We start from the raw sequence: 15189 nt of genomic DNA, 5'->3' as shown, positions 1-15189 counted from the left end.
GCTCAGATGGTAGAATCTGCCTGCAATGCAGGAGACCGGGTTTGACCCCTGGCTTGGGAAGATCCCCTGGAGAAGGGAAGGGCTCCCCACTCCATGGAGAACTCCATGGACAGAGGAGCCTGGTGGGCTACAGTTCACGGGGTTGCAAAGAGTCGGACGCAACTGAGCAACTAACACTTCCAGCTATGTTTCAGGGCCTGTGTGGGGTATTGACACACACAGGAGTAAAAGGTAGTTTCTACCTGCAAACATACAGGGTTTGTTTGCCTAACAGGCAGGGTTAGCTGGGCCTTCATGAAGTCATTTCTGGGCAGGTGAGGAGAAAGGACTGGCAGCCTGGACGGCCCCTCTGAAGGCTGAGAGATGGGAAATATTAATAGCTTGAGCAAGTGGTAGTGAGAACAGGGAGCAATGTGAGGGGCTAAAGTGTGAGGGCATGGCTGGAAAACAAGGGTCAGCAGATCTATTGCAGCTCACAGAGCAAACAGGATGGGAGGCCATATTAATAGGAGTATGGAGTCCCCCGGAGAAGGCAATGGCAACCCACTCCAGTACTCTTGCCTGGCAAATCCTATGGACGGAGGAGCCTGGTAGGCTGCAGTCCATGGGGTCGCTAGGAGTCGGACACGACTGAGCGACTTCACTTTCACTTTTCACTTTTATGCACTGGAGAAGGAAATGGCAACCCACTCCAGTGTTCTTGTCTTGAGAATCCCAGGGACGGGGGAGCCTGGTGGGCTGCTGTCTATGGGGTCGCACAGAGTCAGACACGACTGAAACAACTTAGCAGCAGCAGCAGCAGCAGCATGGAGTCCCCAGAGAGGGAGGTGAGGGTCAGCCAGAACTGGCCAGAGGAGATCTGGATGGAATGCACTGTGTCCTTCAGAGCAGCATACCTGACTCAGTGGAGAGAGTCTGGAGCCCCTGGTCTCTGCCCACTCTCCCCTTCCAGAGAGTCTGGAGTCCTGGCAGAACAGCAGTTCTGAGGGCCAGGGGTTCCTGTGCCAGTTTACAGATGAAAAAAGAGAGGCTCAGAGTTGGAGACCTGGCCTGAGCGATCGCACAGAGGGAAGCCGTGGGGCTAAGACTCAAATCCTACCCCTCCCAAGTAGACCTATGGGAAGAGTCAGTACTATGTCCCCAGGATGGAGGTCAGGGGAGGGGGGTTCCTGGTGAACAGAGGGAGAAAGATGCCCCCAATAGCATCAGAGATCAGGACTGGAGTGGGGGATAGAGGACGGGGAGCGAGCAAGCTGCTTTTCTCATCCTTGCCCTCAGCATCTGAGCTTAGAATGCCCTTGCAGGGGTCCCTGAAGGAAGAACTCACTTCAAGGAGCCCTGGAATCTGTTGCCTCATTGCAAGAGGTGCTGGCTTGGGTGGGGTGATGGAGAGGGGAATAAGGACAACCTCTGCCCACCCCCCCACCCCTTTCTGCCTGGGGGTCCTCCAGAAGTACTTCTACCATGTCCCTATAAGGTCCTGCACTTGAGCCTGTTGGGCAACATGGAGCTGGATAAACTGGTCGCCACTAAGGTGTCAGTGGCTGACTCCCTCGGTCGCTGTGTCAAAGGTTCCTTGCACAAAAGGAGCCTTATCAGTTGGGTGTTTGAGTCACTCGCAGTGGAGTGTCAGGCTCTCTGTGATTGGCAGGTGAGATGCTATTGGGGGGCGTCTTTCTCCCTTTCTTCACTAGGAGCCCCCCTGCCCCCCTACTTCCTGGGGTCCTCCGTCCTGGGGACATAGTACTGACTCTTCCCATAGGTCTACTTGGGAGGGGTAGGATTTGAATCTTAGCTCCACGGCTTCCCTCTGTGGGATCGCTCAGGCCAGGTCTCCAGCTCTGAGCCTCTCTTTTTCCGTCTGTAAACTGGCACAGGAATCCCTGGCCCTGAGGGCTGTTCAGCCAATAATCTCACACCAAATTGCAGAAAGCCCCGATTTGCTGGCAGGCGGGGCTCACTACCCCCACCCCTTTCCCAGAGCCTCTGGTCCTCCCTGCCCCACGCCTCCTCCTGAGGGTCCAAAACGACATTGCTCACACAGAGCGCCCAGGCCTCCACTCTGAGACCAGGAGGTTGAGAGGGGTGGGGTGCAGGGGTCCCCAAGAGACCAGAGACCAAATTCATAGGTGGTGAGTACAGATGGAAGGAGCCGGAGGTGTCCGCGCAGGGCGGCTTCTGCCCAGTTGGGGGCAGCAGAGGGCAGCAAGTGGCTGCCTGGGCGGAAACTCCCAAAGGAGAGTGGAAATCCGGGGGCGTTTTGTGTGGCCCCCACCCCGGGGCCATGGGGTCCAGCCACGCAGACTGCAGAGCCTACTGCCGGTTGGATGGAACAGCTCCAAACAGGAGTGCCCGTGGGCAGCTGGGTCTGGCACCATTGGCTGAGCTGACCGGACTATGTTGTCCAGAGAGCTTTCGGATCTGTGAAAGGGGACCCTCATCAGGGACATGGAGAGGGGCAAGATCTGGGGCCCAGGCAGCCTCCCAGCAAGAGCAGGGGCCCATGTGCAGGTGGGTGGGCAGTGTGTCTGCACTGTGGTCACCGGGCTGGACTAGTAGACACTCCATTTTGGGTGTCCTCTGACAAAGTCCGGTCCACCTGGATGTGAGTCCCAGCTCCTTACTGTCTGCATAAGGAGTGGGGCGTGGTCGTAAAGGCTGTTTTGCGCAGTCCTCTGGGTCAGGCCTTCTGCTTAGCCCTCACTGGGTATCATCTGATGATAGATACCATGAGGCATATAACACAAATCCCATTTTTTTTTTAAAGTGACAAAACCAAGCCAGACGGAGAGTGAAGGACTTGCTGAAGCTTGCTCAGCTCGTGAGCCTGGACAATGGAGGTCTTGCAGAGCCTGGCCCACAATGCACAACCCAGTCTCTGCTGGCCAGTGTTGCTAGTCTCTCCATCTAATAGATGAGAACACTGAGGCCCAGAGAGGGGAGGTGCGCTGACCCAGGTCACACAGCAGATCAGGGACGGAGCTGGCATTTGATCTCATCATGTTCTGCCCCTGTCTGCAGCTGCTCTGGCCACCCCTGCCACCCCTCCATGTCAGAAGGGGCATGAGCAGGGCAGATACCCTGGCTCCCCTCTTCCCACCCTGACATATGGCCCCTGAAGGCCTTCCCCTTTTTTAGGGAACCCAGGAACCTGGGAGTGGGGAGCCAGAGCTCAGATGCCTCCTCCCAACCCCATATAGAAATGAAGTGATTGCCTCTGTCACACCAAGTGGCATTTGGGTTGGATTGCAGACATAATTATATCTGAGTCCTCGGGTGGGAATTGTTCCCAAGCCAGGAGGCCCTCTTTGGAAGTGGCGGCAATGGCATCTGTTTCCAACACAAGGCCCTGCCGGGGGATGAGTAACTTTTCTCGTGGAATTGCTTAGGGAACATCTAAAACGAGCCGTGATTGTTCCTGTCCCCCTCCAGCGCCATCAATGGCTGCCAGGAGGGGTGATCTGGCTCCCCCGCCAGCATTGAGGCCCCCAGGCCTGTCCCGGGGTCCTTGCCTCTGTGCAGGCTGGCCCTTCTGCCCATGGTTCCTCCCCATTTCCCTTCCTTGAAAGCTCCTTCCCTCCCCCATACCCACCCCCACCGTGGTTCCTGCAGGCATCCCCACCCCAGGCTCTAGAACACAGAGGCTGTGGCTTAACCATCCACCAGAGAGAGTGGTGACTTTCTTAAGGGTGGTGGCTATTTCTGATTTCTCTGAGCCCTAGGCACAGAGGCAGGGCCTCACCTGTGGCGGGCACTGGAGGGGCTGGTGGGATGAAGATGTGTGAGCGATGAGAGGCGTGAATGCATCCGGTGAGTGAGTGTGGGGTGAGGGGAGTGGGTGAGCTAACACCCCCAGCTCCTGACAGCCCACTACATCTCCGAAGCCCAGTGGCCAACCACTTGGGAGGAGGTCAGGACAAGCCACCCGGACCACCACAGTCTTGCCTTGAAATTGACCTTGCCTCCGCTGCATGGGTTCCCATGATCCCTCAGGGGCAGGCGCCCAGGTGAGCCTGGCCTGTAGATGGTAAATCAACCTAGAAGGAGAAATAGCCTATAAAATCCTCTCCCCAAACGGTGCATTTTGTATCCTGTAGTGAAAAGGGCTTTTAAACGCACTGCTCACTCAGGTGGATTTATGGGGCTGCCCCCTGCTTCTTGCCGCTCCCTCCTGCTCTGGCCTTTGGGAGCACCCTGGGGTCCTGGTGCTCCCTGGTGGCTTGTGGTCCAGGGAGAAATAGGATAGCTCCTCTCCCCTGCCTTGATGCTCCAGGGCTAGCCCTGGCCAGCAAGGTACCTGGGAGGGGGGCGGGGTGAGGCCATCTTACTCAACAGAAGCTCCCCATCCCAGTAGCGCCTGAAGTTCCACCATGAGCATCCTTCCTTCTGGCAAGCTGTTGTCTCCAGAAGGCCCCCTTGTTGTCACCTGCAAATGGGTCACCAGGGAGGGGAAAGATGGCATGCCTAAGCTGGAAAGGGGTTTAGAGATCAGCTAGGCCATCTCCTCATTTTACAGATAGGGAAACTGAGTCACAGAGAGGCTAAGTCGCTTGCTCAGAGCCTCATACTGCAGTAATGGAATGATGGAAGGACTTGAGCTCTGGGGCAGACTACCTGGGTGGAACCCAGCTCTGCCACTTCCTGGCTATGCAATCTTGTGCAAGTAGCTTAACATCTCTGAGCCTCCATTTTCTTATCTGCACACTGGGCTATGAGAATTAGAGTAAGTCATGTAAATTTTTGATATAGTGCCTGAAGCTGAGACAGAGCTTAATAAATACATCTGGCTTACTCTTATTAATGCATTGGAATAGTTCTTGTTACTGTTACTTACAGAGCGGGGTTTTGAATACAGATTTCTTGTCTCTGCGCATGGTTTTCTTGCTACTTCTGCCAGGAAGCCTCTGTTGAGAGCATTCTCTCACACAGAGCGCACAGAGCACAGGACAGAGACGTGCTGATAGGGAGAAGCAGTGAGTCACCCCAGGAAGACTGGCCTGGTGCCAGGGCCTCCGTGACGGGGCTGGTAGGGAGGCAGAGGGAGAGAGTAGAGAGCCTGCTGCAGGGGTGTGGCTCCCGGAGGGAGCTGGTTTTCCCGAAGCCATGTGGCCTCGAGCTGGACTCGCCCAGAGGTCAGGGCTGGCCGAGGGCTTGAAGAGCTGATGCAGTGCATGTGGCCGTCCAGACCTCTGGGGTGGGCTCATGGGGCAGTGAGTCACTCCCGGCTGCTCTGGGTTATCACATTCTTGCTTGAGACAGTAGGAATGAGTGTCTGGCCTCTGGTCACTGATGTCGCTCAGTCCTGGGCACTGGCAGGCACTGGGACGGCCTCTCTGATGTCCTCATTTCCCCCTCCCAGCTTCCCAACTGCATGCCCCCTCCTCTACACTCTCAGGGTTTCTAAGAGCCCCCCTCGACCTGGGCATGCTCTGCATTGGGGAGAGGGTGTGTAACTTGGAGGTCAGAAGACCTGTGATCGCTCCAGGGCCTTCGAAGCCAGTCAGGCCTGCTGCTGTCCTACCTCAGCTCCGTTGCCTGAACTGGGATTCTGCCTGGAATACCCCTTATATGGCTGCCCTGCCCCAGATGATCTCAGCAAGCCCAACCACTGCCTCCCTTTCAGTGTTTCTATTATGCCCTCAAAAGCTGCCTCCTCCAGCAAGTCCACTCATATTGACCCCAAGTGGACCCCCCTAAAAAGCCTCTCAGAGCATATTCTCTGTCTGCCTTCCTCTTTTTTCTTTTATATCATAAATACTCGTTCATTCATTCAGGAAGTATATATGGAATACCTGCGAGGTGTCCAGCGCTGGGGACCCAGGCCACGATGGCCCCCATAATTCCGTAGGGGAGGGAGGTCTGAAGCAGACGTTTAACTACAACTATGATAGGTCTGCAGGGAGATCTCGTTCAATGTGAGGGCATCGGGGAGGCCCCTGAGAAGGCTGAGGAGAGACTGAAGGATGTGCAGGGCCCACTGGGCAGGAGGGGCCTCTGTCCTAGGCAGTAGCAATAGCCTGTGCCAAGGCCCTGTGGCAGGAGCACCGCTGAAGCCCCTGGGATCCAAGCAGGGGGAGATCCTGAGGGGCTTCGGGCCTCACCAGGCAGGTAGGCCTTCACCCCAGGAGCCCTGGGGAACTGTGGAAGGGAGTGCAGCTGGTCCGCGGCAGGATCTCATCTGTTTTTCGAAGGGTCCCTCTGGATGCTCTTGGAGAATGAACAGGGGGAGGGTGGCAGGGTTGGAGGCGGCCAAAGCAGCCAGGAGCCTCCTTCGGGTGCCTAGGAATGGCCTGGGCTACCTCTCCAGCTGGACGGAGGGGCCTTTGAGGGCAGAGAGCCAGCCTTTTTTGGGGTGCAGGAAAGTGGACCAGCCCCCTTCTCCATCACAGGAGCTCTGGGTCCTAGAGATTGCTCTGTGAGCTGCCGCTTTCTCTTTCCTTCTGGCTAATTGCTGGGCTGGCCCCTGGGAGCTGAGCAAAGTCTGAGCGATAAAAACAACGACAGTGACAGTGCTGATGACAGGAGCTAGTATTTCTGCCATGTGCCGGGAAACGGGCTGAGTTCTTTCCATGCATGATCCCACTGACTCATTCCAACAACCTGTGGGATGGCTGCTATCTTTCCCGTTCTACAGAAGAGGAAATAGGCTAGAGCAGTTAGGTCACTGGCCTAGGGCCCACGACGTTAACTGGGGGAAGACTCTGCTACCATGCCTCTTGGGGGAGGGGGAGGGAAAGTAGTGTGTTTCACCCAGAGATTCCTTAGACCTAATCAGCTGCATCACGTGGTGGTGTTTTAGGAGTGGTGATGGACAGAGGGAGAGATGTTTGGGGCAGGGGTCTCCAGCTCTGGGTAGGGGTGTGATCCTGTTGAACAACCTGCCAGGCCTCAAGGCGCCCAGAAACCACACGTTCAGAGAACTGTGAAGACAGTTACCAGGGTGCAAGAGAAGCAAGTAGGTCGTCCTCGGAGACTGGCACAAGATGAGACCCGCCTGATTGTGGAGACCACTACAGGGAGCCAGTTTCTCCCCTCCGGCCCAAGGTCTGGGCTCCTGGCTCTTTGTGCTTACCCGGCCACTCTCGTGAGCGCATGTGGGCTGGTGGGTTTGGCCTGGCCGTCAGTGTAGCTCTGTGAGTGCCTGATGACAGCTGAGTATGTGTGTCAATGTGTGAGCCTGTCCCAGTATATTTGTATGTTTACTTGTGTGTTTCATGGTAGTGTGTATTTATGTGTGTGTTGGTTGGTGTGCACATGCATTTGTGTGTATATCTGGTGGTGCCGGGGAGACCTGTTCTGATCATACATGCATTTCTTTGTGACTATGTTCCCCCCCGCCCCCGCCACCATGTGCTCTGTGCATGTCCTTGAACTTGGGTGTGTTTCTGGCCCTGGGTATTTCTCCTGGGCTTCCCTGGTAGCTCAGACGGTAAAGAATCCACCTGCCATGTGGGAGACCTGGGTTGGGAAGATCTCCTGGAGAAGGGAACAACTACCCACTCCAGTATTCTTGCCTGGAGAATTCCATGAACAGGGGAGCCTGGCGGGCTACAATCTCCATGGGGTCGCAAAGAGTTGGACACGACTGGGCAACTGAGCACAGCGCATTTCTCCACGAGAACATGTTTGATTGTAGTTATCCAGACACTGTTTTTTTTAAAATATTTATTTATTTATTTGACTGTGTCGGGTCTTCGTTGCTCCCCAGCATATGGGATCTTAGTTCCTCAACCAGGGACTGAACCTTCGTCCCCTGTATTGCAAGGTGGATTCTCAACCACCGGACCACGAGGAAAGTCCCTCAGGGCAATATTGTAATGCAAGAGTGATCCTTGAGTGTCAGGCTCCAGTCGCCTCCTGGTTCTCATGGCCCGTGAATTGGTTCTCTTTGGGTGACTGAGTAGACTGCTTTCTCTGGGTAGGGTGGAATGTGGAGGACTCATGTTGAAAGGAGCACTGGCACAGGCTTAGGGAGGCTTCTATGGGCACAGGGTGGCCTGTGAGTGGGTGGCCACCGGGAAGGCACTAACTTGACCCTGCCTTTAAATTCCTCTCTGCTTTCACCTGTCACAGTGTCTGACATTCCCCCATTACTGAGTCATTCCCCAGCTGGGACCCTCTTTGATGGTGCGTAGTTCCCAGGGGAGGCGGCCAGGGAGGCCTGGCAGCTTGCTGAGGGCAGATCCCCCATAGCCAGGAAAGAGGGCAGGAGGAATTGAGCATCTGAAGGATTGGGGCAAAGCCACAGAATTTGCTGGCGCTGCTAGTGCCAAGCATGGGAGAGCCCGGCTGTAGAAGACAGCTGCTCTAGCTTTAGAGAATCGTCAAATGTCAGCTCTAGAAAGGAGCATGGTGATCACCCAACCCAGGCCCTCGTAGTACAGATGGGAAGACTGAGGCCTGGAAAGAGGAAACCCAGGGAGCTGGGCGGTTCTGAAGCATGCTGATGTTGCAAGAGCGCACTGGGCAAGGAGAAACGGGAACCTCGGTTGGACAATGGTTTGCCCCTGCCCTGCTCGGTGACTCTGGGAAAGTCCCCCTGCTCTCTGGGTCTTGGGTGACTCTCTGTGTCATGTGGGCGTTGGCCTGGCTGCCAGCTGTGGGCCCTCCTGGCTCTCACCCTGTTATCTTGGAAGCAGGGCTTCTTAATCACCCCTGCCCCTCCCTGGAGCCTGTACTAGGGTAGAGAGAGTGAGGTGCTCCTTTCAGCCTGCCAGAGCATCAGGTCTGCCTGCCAGCCTCTGGGAGCATATCTCCTCACCTGGGGCGCAGAGAGATGGCAATATCTAGGTGGAATTGTCCCCTCCCTTTCCTGTTTAGGTGAGTTTTTGGCATTTGCACAGAGCCTCAGAAAGAAATGGAGAGACATGCCTGTTCAGATGGCCTCCTCCTTTGAAGCATCTCTGTTTGGGTGCAGCCCTTAGATATGGCCACGAAGGAGAAGCTGGGCCTGGGCTAAGGGGACACCATGGGCTTCTGCCTCCATCCTGAGCACTGCCGCAGGTCAGGCCCACCCACCCACTGGCAGTGACTCGGAGTTGGTTTGTTAAAGGGAAGAAGGTGATGAAAGCTTACCTTCAGGATGCAGGACCAAACAGACGATGGAGTTGGGGGCTGCCCGAGCACCTACTATGTGCCATGCGTGGTGCTGAGTGCTTTACATTCGGGTGAGAAGTGGGCTGAGAGTCCAGTGGTGACCCATGACTCCCAGGTGCCCAAGTGCTGTCGCTGGAATGCAAACCCATACCACCCCCCCACCCTCGCCCTGCCAGATGCTGCCTCCTGGGTGGGGATGGATGCACCCATGAGGATGGGAGTGGGCAAGGCTCCCCTCTCTGAACCTCCAGATCCTCACCTGTGAGCCGCAGGTGACAGTCCTGCACTCAGGGAGAAGCCCACCTTTCCTTCTTTTCTCCCTTTCCCAGGCCCAGCATAGTGCCTTGGGTATAAGGAAGAGGGGCTGAGCAGTCAACTTCTGCTCTGGCCTTTGACACTTGACTGTGTATGTGTGTGTGGCATGCATGTATGTGTAAGGGGATCCCTTCCCTGCACTCCTAGAGACTAGATCTTTCCTAATTACAGTCCCAGCTCGCCCACCTAACAGCTCTGCCACTCTCTGCAAGCAGCTTAAATTCTCTGAGCCTCTGCTTCCCTACTTGAAAACCCCAAACCTCCTGAATTCTGACGCACATGTCCCCATGAAGATTCCCCATCAGAGGCATCTGGCCCTCCTAGGATCGCCTCCCTGGGATCCAGACAGGTTGTGTGAGTGCCCCGGGCATAGCGACTTTGGCAGAGTAGGAGCTCCATAACTGGTAGCTTATCATCATCATCATCACATGGAATTGATTGACATGGTGAACAAAGAAATCCTGTGTCTGGAATTCTGAAAGACCTTGGAGAAGGTCTCCCGGAACTTCCTGGAGAAGTGGGGGACAGCATGGGAGGACAGAGAACTGGAGTGTCAGGAATAGAGATGGGAGAGCAGCTGAGAACTCGGGTCCTGCCAGCCAGAGACCCCACGGGCCTGTCTGTCCTCCACTCCAGACTTTCTTGCCCTTTGGTCATTGACATGGATGGAAGCCCAAGGGGCTTGGAACATTGACATGGATCAGTGGGAGGGTAGACGTCCACATAGGCAGTGAGTTGTCACAGAGATGGGCAGAGGCTTTGAGGGCTGTCCACACCCAGTCACCAAAGGGTGGGGGGTAGTGACACCAGGCAGCAGCTCGTGCTAAAGCCCCTGGGGCCACAGCTGACCTAAGTGCACGGGAACAGGGCTGTGTTAGCACAGGCAGAGCACCCCGTCTGGGGAGGGGGCAGGCTTGGGCCCTGCGGACTGGGCAGGCACCTCACTGAGCTTTAGACATCAGACCCTGGGCCCGTGAATGAAAGCTGAGGCCTCCACCGGAGCAGCCCCGCCCGGCCGGGCACTTTGAACCTTCAGAGTCTCTGTGAGGTTGCTTTAGAAGAAAGTGCGTGTTTAAAAGAGTTCAAAACTACCAAACTGAGCCATATTCTGTGTCTGCAGGATAATTCTGCAAGCACGTTCATTCATTCACTGGGCATGACACCAGCCCCGTCCTTGCTGTCACAGTGCTTTTAAGCTCCTCAGAGAGCCTAGACGGACTCCCGCCTGGGGTGGTCCCGTACCTTCTCAGGGCAAAATTGTATCAGAGCCAGCCTAGGGTATAGTGATAATAAAGCTGGCAACTACTGTGCTTAGTTGCTTAGTATTTACCATTTTACTGACGATAGCTTATCTCATTTAATCTTTCCCATGACCCTATAAGCAGGGTTTCCCAGGTGGCGTTAGTGGTAAAGAACCCATTTGCCAATGCAGGAGACGTAATAGATGGGGGTCTGATCCCTGGGTTGGGAAGATACCCTGGAGGAGGGTATGGCAACCCACTCCGATATTCTTGCCTGGAGAAGCCCATGGACTGACGAGCCTAGCGGGCTATAGTCCATGGAGTCACAAAGAGTCAGACACAACTAAAGCAACTTAGCAGGAATAGAGTAGGTATCATCCTTAACCCATTTCACAGGTAGGGACACTGAGGCTCAGAGAGGTCCAGTTATTTGCCCACGGCTTGAGGATGAGATGGCTGGATGGCATCACTGACTCGATGGACGCGAGTCTGAGTGAATTCCGGGAGTTGGTGATGGACAGGGAGGCCTGGTGTGCTGCGATTCATGGGGTCGCAGAGAGTCAGACACGACTGAGCGGCTGAACTGAACTGAACTATCTGAACTAGGACTTGGACACAAGTGCTATGATAGGACTTCAGCTGGCCTGAGGGATGTGATCAGCTGGGCTGGAGTATGTAGTCAGAGATGGCCTCCTGGAGAGGTAGGTAAACCCAGGCCCTGGGGTTGTGCAAAGTTGGGGGTAGATTTTTGTCTGTCCTACTTCATCCTCCTTGCAGGCCCCACCCATTTCTCAGAGAGGTGAGGGGCCTTGCATAGCATCTTGCAGCCAGTGGTCTCTGGAGCTGGATTTGAGCCCTATCTGTGGGCCTCTGGCTCCCAGCTCTCAGCCATTGGACACTGTCAGTGTAGTGAGTTTCGAGTACCCTTTTTTACTGAAAGAAGGGACATGGTTTGCCCACTGCCTCTCACTAAAGATCGACTAGTCCCTCTTTCTGAGTTTAAGGCTGCAGCTGCTTCCAGAAATCATGTCTTGGGGCCTGCCCATGAAAGGACAGGAGAAAAGGTCATCTCTCTTCATCCAGGGCTGGTGGGGAGCCACCCTTGTCCCTTCACCCCATGCAGGAGGTCAGTAGGCAAGCTGTGAGGCTGGACAGGGCAGGGAACTGGAGGCCAGAGTCTTTGATTACCCTTGCTGTGTGACCTTGGGAAAGACCCTTCCCCTCTCTGGGCCTTAGTCACCCTTATAATACAGTTTTTTGGATCTGAGTCCCCTTGCAGCTGAGCCTTCTAGGATGATGAGCATTTGTTCAACCTGCCATATGTAGAGTCTCTGAGCTGGGTCCTCAGGGGGATTCAAGGTCCTCCAGGGTGGACATGTGTGGTGAGGTGGGGCTTAATGGGGGACTTCTCCATTCCCCCGAACAGTCACCTCCCCAGTGAATCTGAGCTCCCTGTCCGCCTCTTATTCTATATAGTGCTCACCTCATAGTGTTCATGGTCTTGGTCATCGTGTCTAGCATGTAGTAGGCTCTTGACAGTGGAGAAATGAGTGAACGTTAGAGTTTGAGTCCGCAAGGTTATGATCAGTATGGGTGGCTGCCGGGGAGTCCATCCAGAATAGACTTTAAAGATAACAAGTAATGCTTACCAGATGAGTATTAAGGGTAAATTGGATGGGTGAGGGTGGAAAGACAAACTGATATGTGTCCCATTCAACCTCCTAGAAGGAAGAAAACTTTTTTTTTTTTTTTAAACTCAGGAATAGGAGAGAACTGTCCACATTGCTACATGATGAACTACATAAATTGTGAAACATGCTCCATGGTTCTTTGTACCACAAGAGTGTAAAAACTGTAAAATTTTCATCAGGGTGGAGAATAAAAACCAAGAAAAACTATAAGCCCGTTGGCAGAACTCTCCTGATGACAACACCTGTGAGAGAAGAACCCCTCCAAGTTAGCCAGGTGCTTCCCCCTCCTCCCACACCTGGCAAGAGGCCAAGGTTGGGAGCGGCAAGAGCTTATTTGGAGGTGCACGTCCCTGCTTTGTTGCTGTGTCTCCCAGAAAGCATGCCGTTCCCCTGGCCTGCCACCGTTTCTGATACATCTACATCACCCCTCTGGAAGTGGGTGACCTAACCCTCTAGTTGTTGAACTGCAGGTGATTAGAGTACCTTAATGGGTAATACCAGACTGTAGAGGTGAGAGGCATTTGCACTCCACTACCTGGGAAGGCCTGAATAAGATGGCATTTCAGCTGGGCCTTGAAGGATATGCAGAATTTTGACATGTGGCTACAGGAATTGGTCTTCTATGAACGGGAAAGATTGAGAGGGAGGGGAAAGTAGGGGCAGAAAGATCAGAAAAGGGAAAGCTTGAAGAAAGTGGGCAGAGGAGGGGGGGTCCTATGGACATCAGGCAGGCCTGGAAGCTGTGTGTCCTTGGGTGAGTCGTTTCACCTCTCTGAGCAAGGTTTCTTCATTTGCAGAAAGGGATGTTTATTGTCATTTCTCTTTGTGTGGGTGACATGAGATGATGTGTGTAATCAATATTTGTCCTCATCACATCTAGGGTGCTAGGATCAGGGAGATGGACAGACCCAGCAAGGGTGTGGCCGACAGTAAATGTCCAACTCTCTCTCCAGACCAGAGAGGTGATGGATGAAATGTGGTGTGACGGATGAAATGTGGTGTTCAGATTGCGTACAATGTTAACTTCCAAATGAGTTAATATCCCATCCCCTCTGTCCTTATATCACCTGGAAGTGAGGCTGGGGTAGGTGAGTCCCCAAAATCCATATTGGACAACCTGACTCACAGGGAATCCCTCTTCCTTCAGTTTTCCCCTCCCTCCAACTGCCTGAAGGTGCCAAGTCCAAAACACACCAGGCTGTGGCCGCTTCAGCCCCCAGTCTACCCCGTCACTTCTAAAGGGAACACTGGTTCAACCTGCTGTACTGCTTGCTGTCTCCTCCCTGTCTCTTCTATTAGACCTGGAGCTCTGGGGCTGGGCTCAGCTTAGGCTCAGGTCTCAGAGTCCAGTGCAGCCTGGTAGATGGATGAATGGCTACATGGGGAGCCCGGCTGAGATCTGCCATACTCCTCCCAGGAGCTGAACCACCACCTCCCCCCACCCCCCCACTGCCCTAAGTCACGAATGGGCCAAGCAGCAGTCCCTCTAGAGAAGGTCCAGCCTCCCCCCAGAGGTGGCTCCAAATCTTGAAGCCCGCAGTGTGGATACTCAGCAAACCCTTCAGCTCCTCCCTGAGCTAGATGCTAGGTCACCCTGTCGGTAGGGGGGTTGCCCCTGCTGGGGTACCATGGTTCCAGGCAAAGGGCTCCACCCCGAGGACCTGTGACAGTCACCTGCGAAAGGAAAGACACCCGGGTTAGGGGTCCAGGTGACCAGGAGCTGCGCTGGCCGGCTGTTCCCCAGAGGACCCGACGCCCGCTCGTGGAGAGCCTTAGTTTCCCCCATCTTTACCAACCAGACTTAGAACATTCACCTCCACCGGTGGAGGCAATCCCGGACCGGGATGGGGGCGTGGACTCCTCCAGGTGGGTGGGGGGGTGTGACCTCGTTACTCTTCAGAGGTGAAGGGGCTGCGGCCGCGGAGGGCTCCCCGAGGGTCCCCGCCCCCCTGCAGCCCCGCCCCCTCGGCCCCGGGGGCTCCCCCGCCCCCGCGCCCCGGGGGGCTCGGGCATCCTCGGTCGCGGCCGGTGCGGCTCGGCTCGGCGTCGCCATGGCAACAGCGGCTTAGGGGGCGGGGGCGACGTGGCTGGCTGGCTGGCGGACGGGCGGGTGGCGCGGGGTGGGCTGGGCCGCTCTGCGCGGGCCGGGCCGTCGGCGCTCGGTCGGCAGGCGGGCGGCGCGGGCCGCGAGCTGCAGGGGCCGAGGCCGAGCCCGCGCCCGCCCTCGGCCGCGCGGCCGCCCGAGCCAGGGCGCGGGTCCCGCGCGGGTCCCGGACCCGCCGCCGCGCTAACCCCGCCTCCCCTTCCCCCTCTTGTCGCCCCGCGCGCAGGGCTTCCTCAGCCGCCGCCTCAAGGGCTCCATCAAGCGCACCAAGAGCCAGCCCAAGCTGGACCGCAACCACAGCTTCCGCCACATCCTGCCGGGGTTCCGCAGCGCCGCCGCCGCCGCCGCCGCCGCCTCCGCCGCGGACAATGAGAGGTGAGCCCGCCGCCGGCCCGGCCTCCGCGCGCCGCCGCCCCGGGATGCGCCCGGGAGGGCGCGGGGACAAAGCGAGAGCCGGGACGGGGGCGCGCCGAAAGCGCGAGGGCTCCCCACGCCGCCCTCCGGCAACTTGTGGGGCCACCTCGGACCGGGGAGGAGCGACGGGAGGACCCTTCTCTCTTCCCCCGGGTGGGTGAGGACGAGGTGCCCGAACCTCGGGTCGAGGCCCGGAGGGAAGTGCCTTCCCCGAGAAGTCCTGCCTCGCCTCGCCGTGGTGGGCATTGTTTCCCGGGCGGTGCAGTGCCCGGCGCTGGGGGCTGAAGTGGCACCTCCACCCGAGGATCCATCTCCCTGCCTCTGGAGC

At 56.2% G+C, this 15189-nt stretch overlaps 1 protein-coding gene across 9 annotated transcripts in view; it reads left to right on the top strand.

The window, feature by feature from the left end:
• Nucleotides 1-15189, top strand: part of DAB2IP (DAB2 interacting protein) — a 209595-nt gene that overhangs the window by 107878 nt on the left and 86528 nt on the right. For 8 of the 9 annotated variants that reach the window (XM_042245746.1, XM_042245744.1, XM_042245748.1 and 5 more), the window contains one exon: nt 14674-14822. The exons of the other annotated variant lie outside the window; for it this stretch is intronic. In XM_042245746.1, coding sequence (XP_042101680.1) covers nt 14674-14822 — 149 coding nt within the window. The remainder of the gene's footprint in view (nt 1-14673; nt 14823-15189) is intronic. 9 annotated transcript variants of the gene reach the window in all.

This window comes from Ovis aries, chromosome 3 (assembly GCF_016772045.2).
Source record: "Ovis aries strain OAR_USU_Benz2616 breed Rambouillet chromosome 3, ARS-UI_Ramb_v3.0, whole genome shotgun sequence".
In the NCBI taxonomy this organism is placed as follows: Eukaryota; Metazoa; Chordata; class Mammalia; order Artiodactyla; family Bovidae; genus Ovis; species Ovis aries.
The sequence above is the reverse complement of the archived record's forward strand: the minus strand, read 5'-3'. Positions and strand labels throughout refer to the sequence as shown.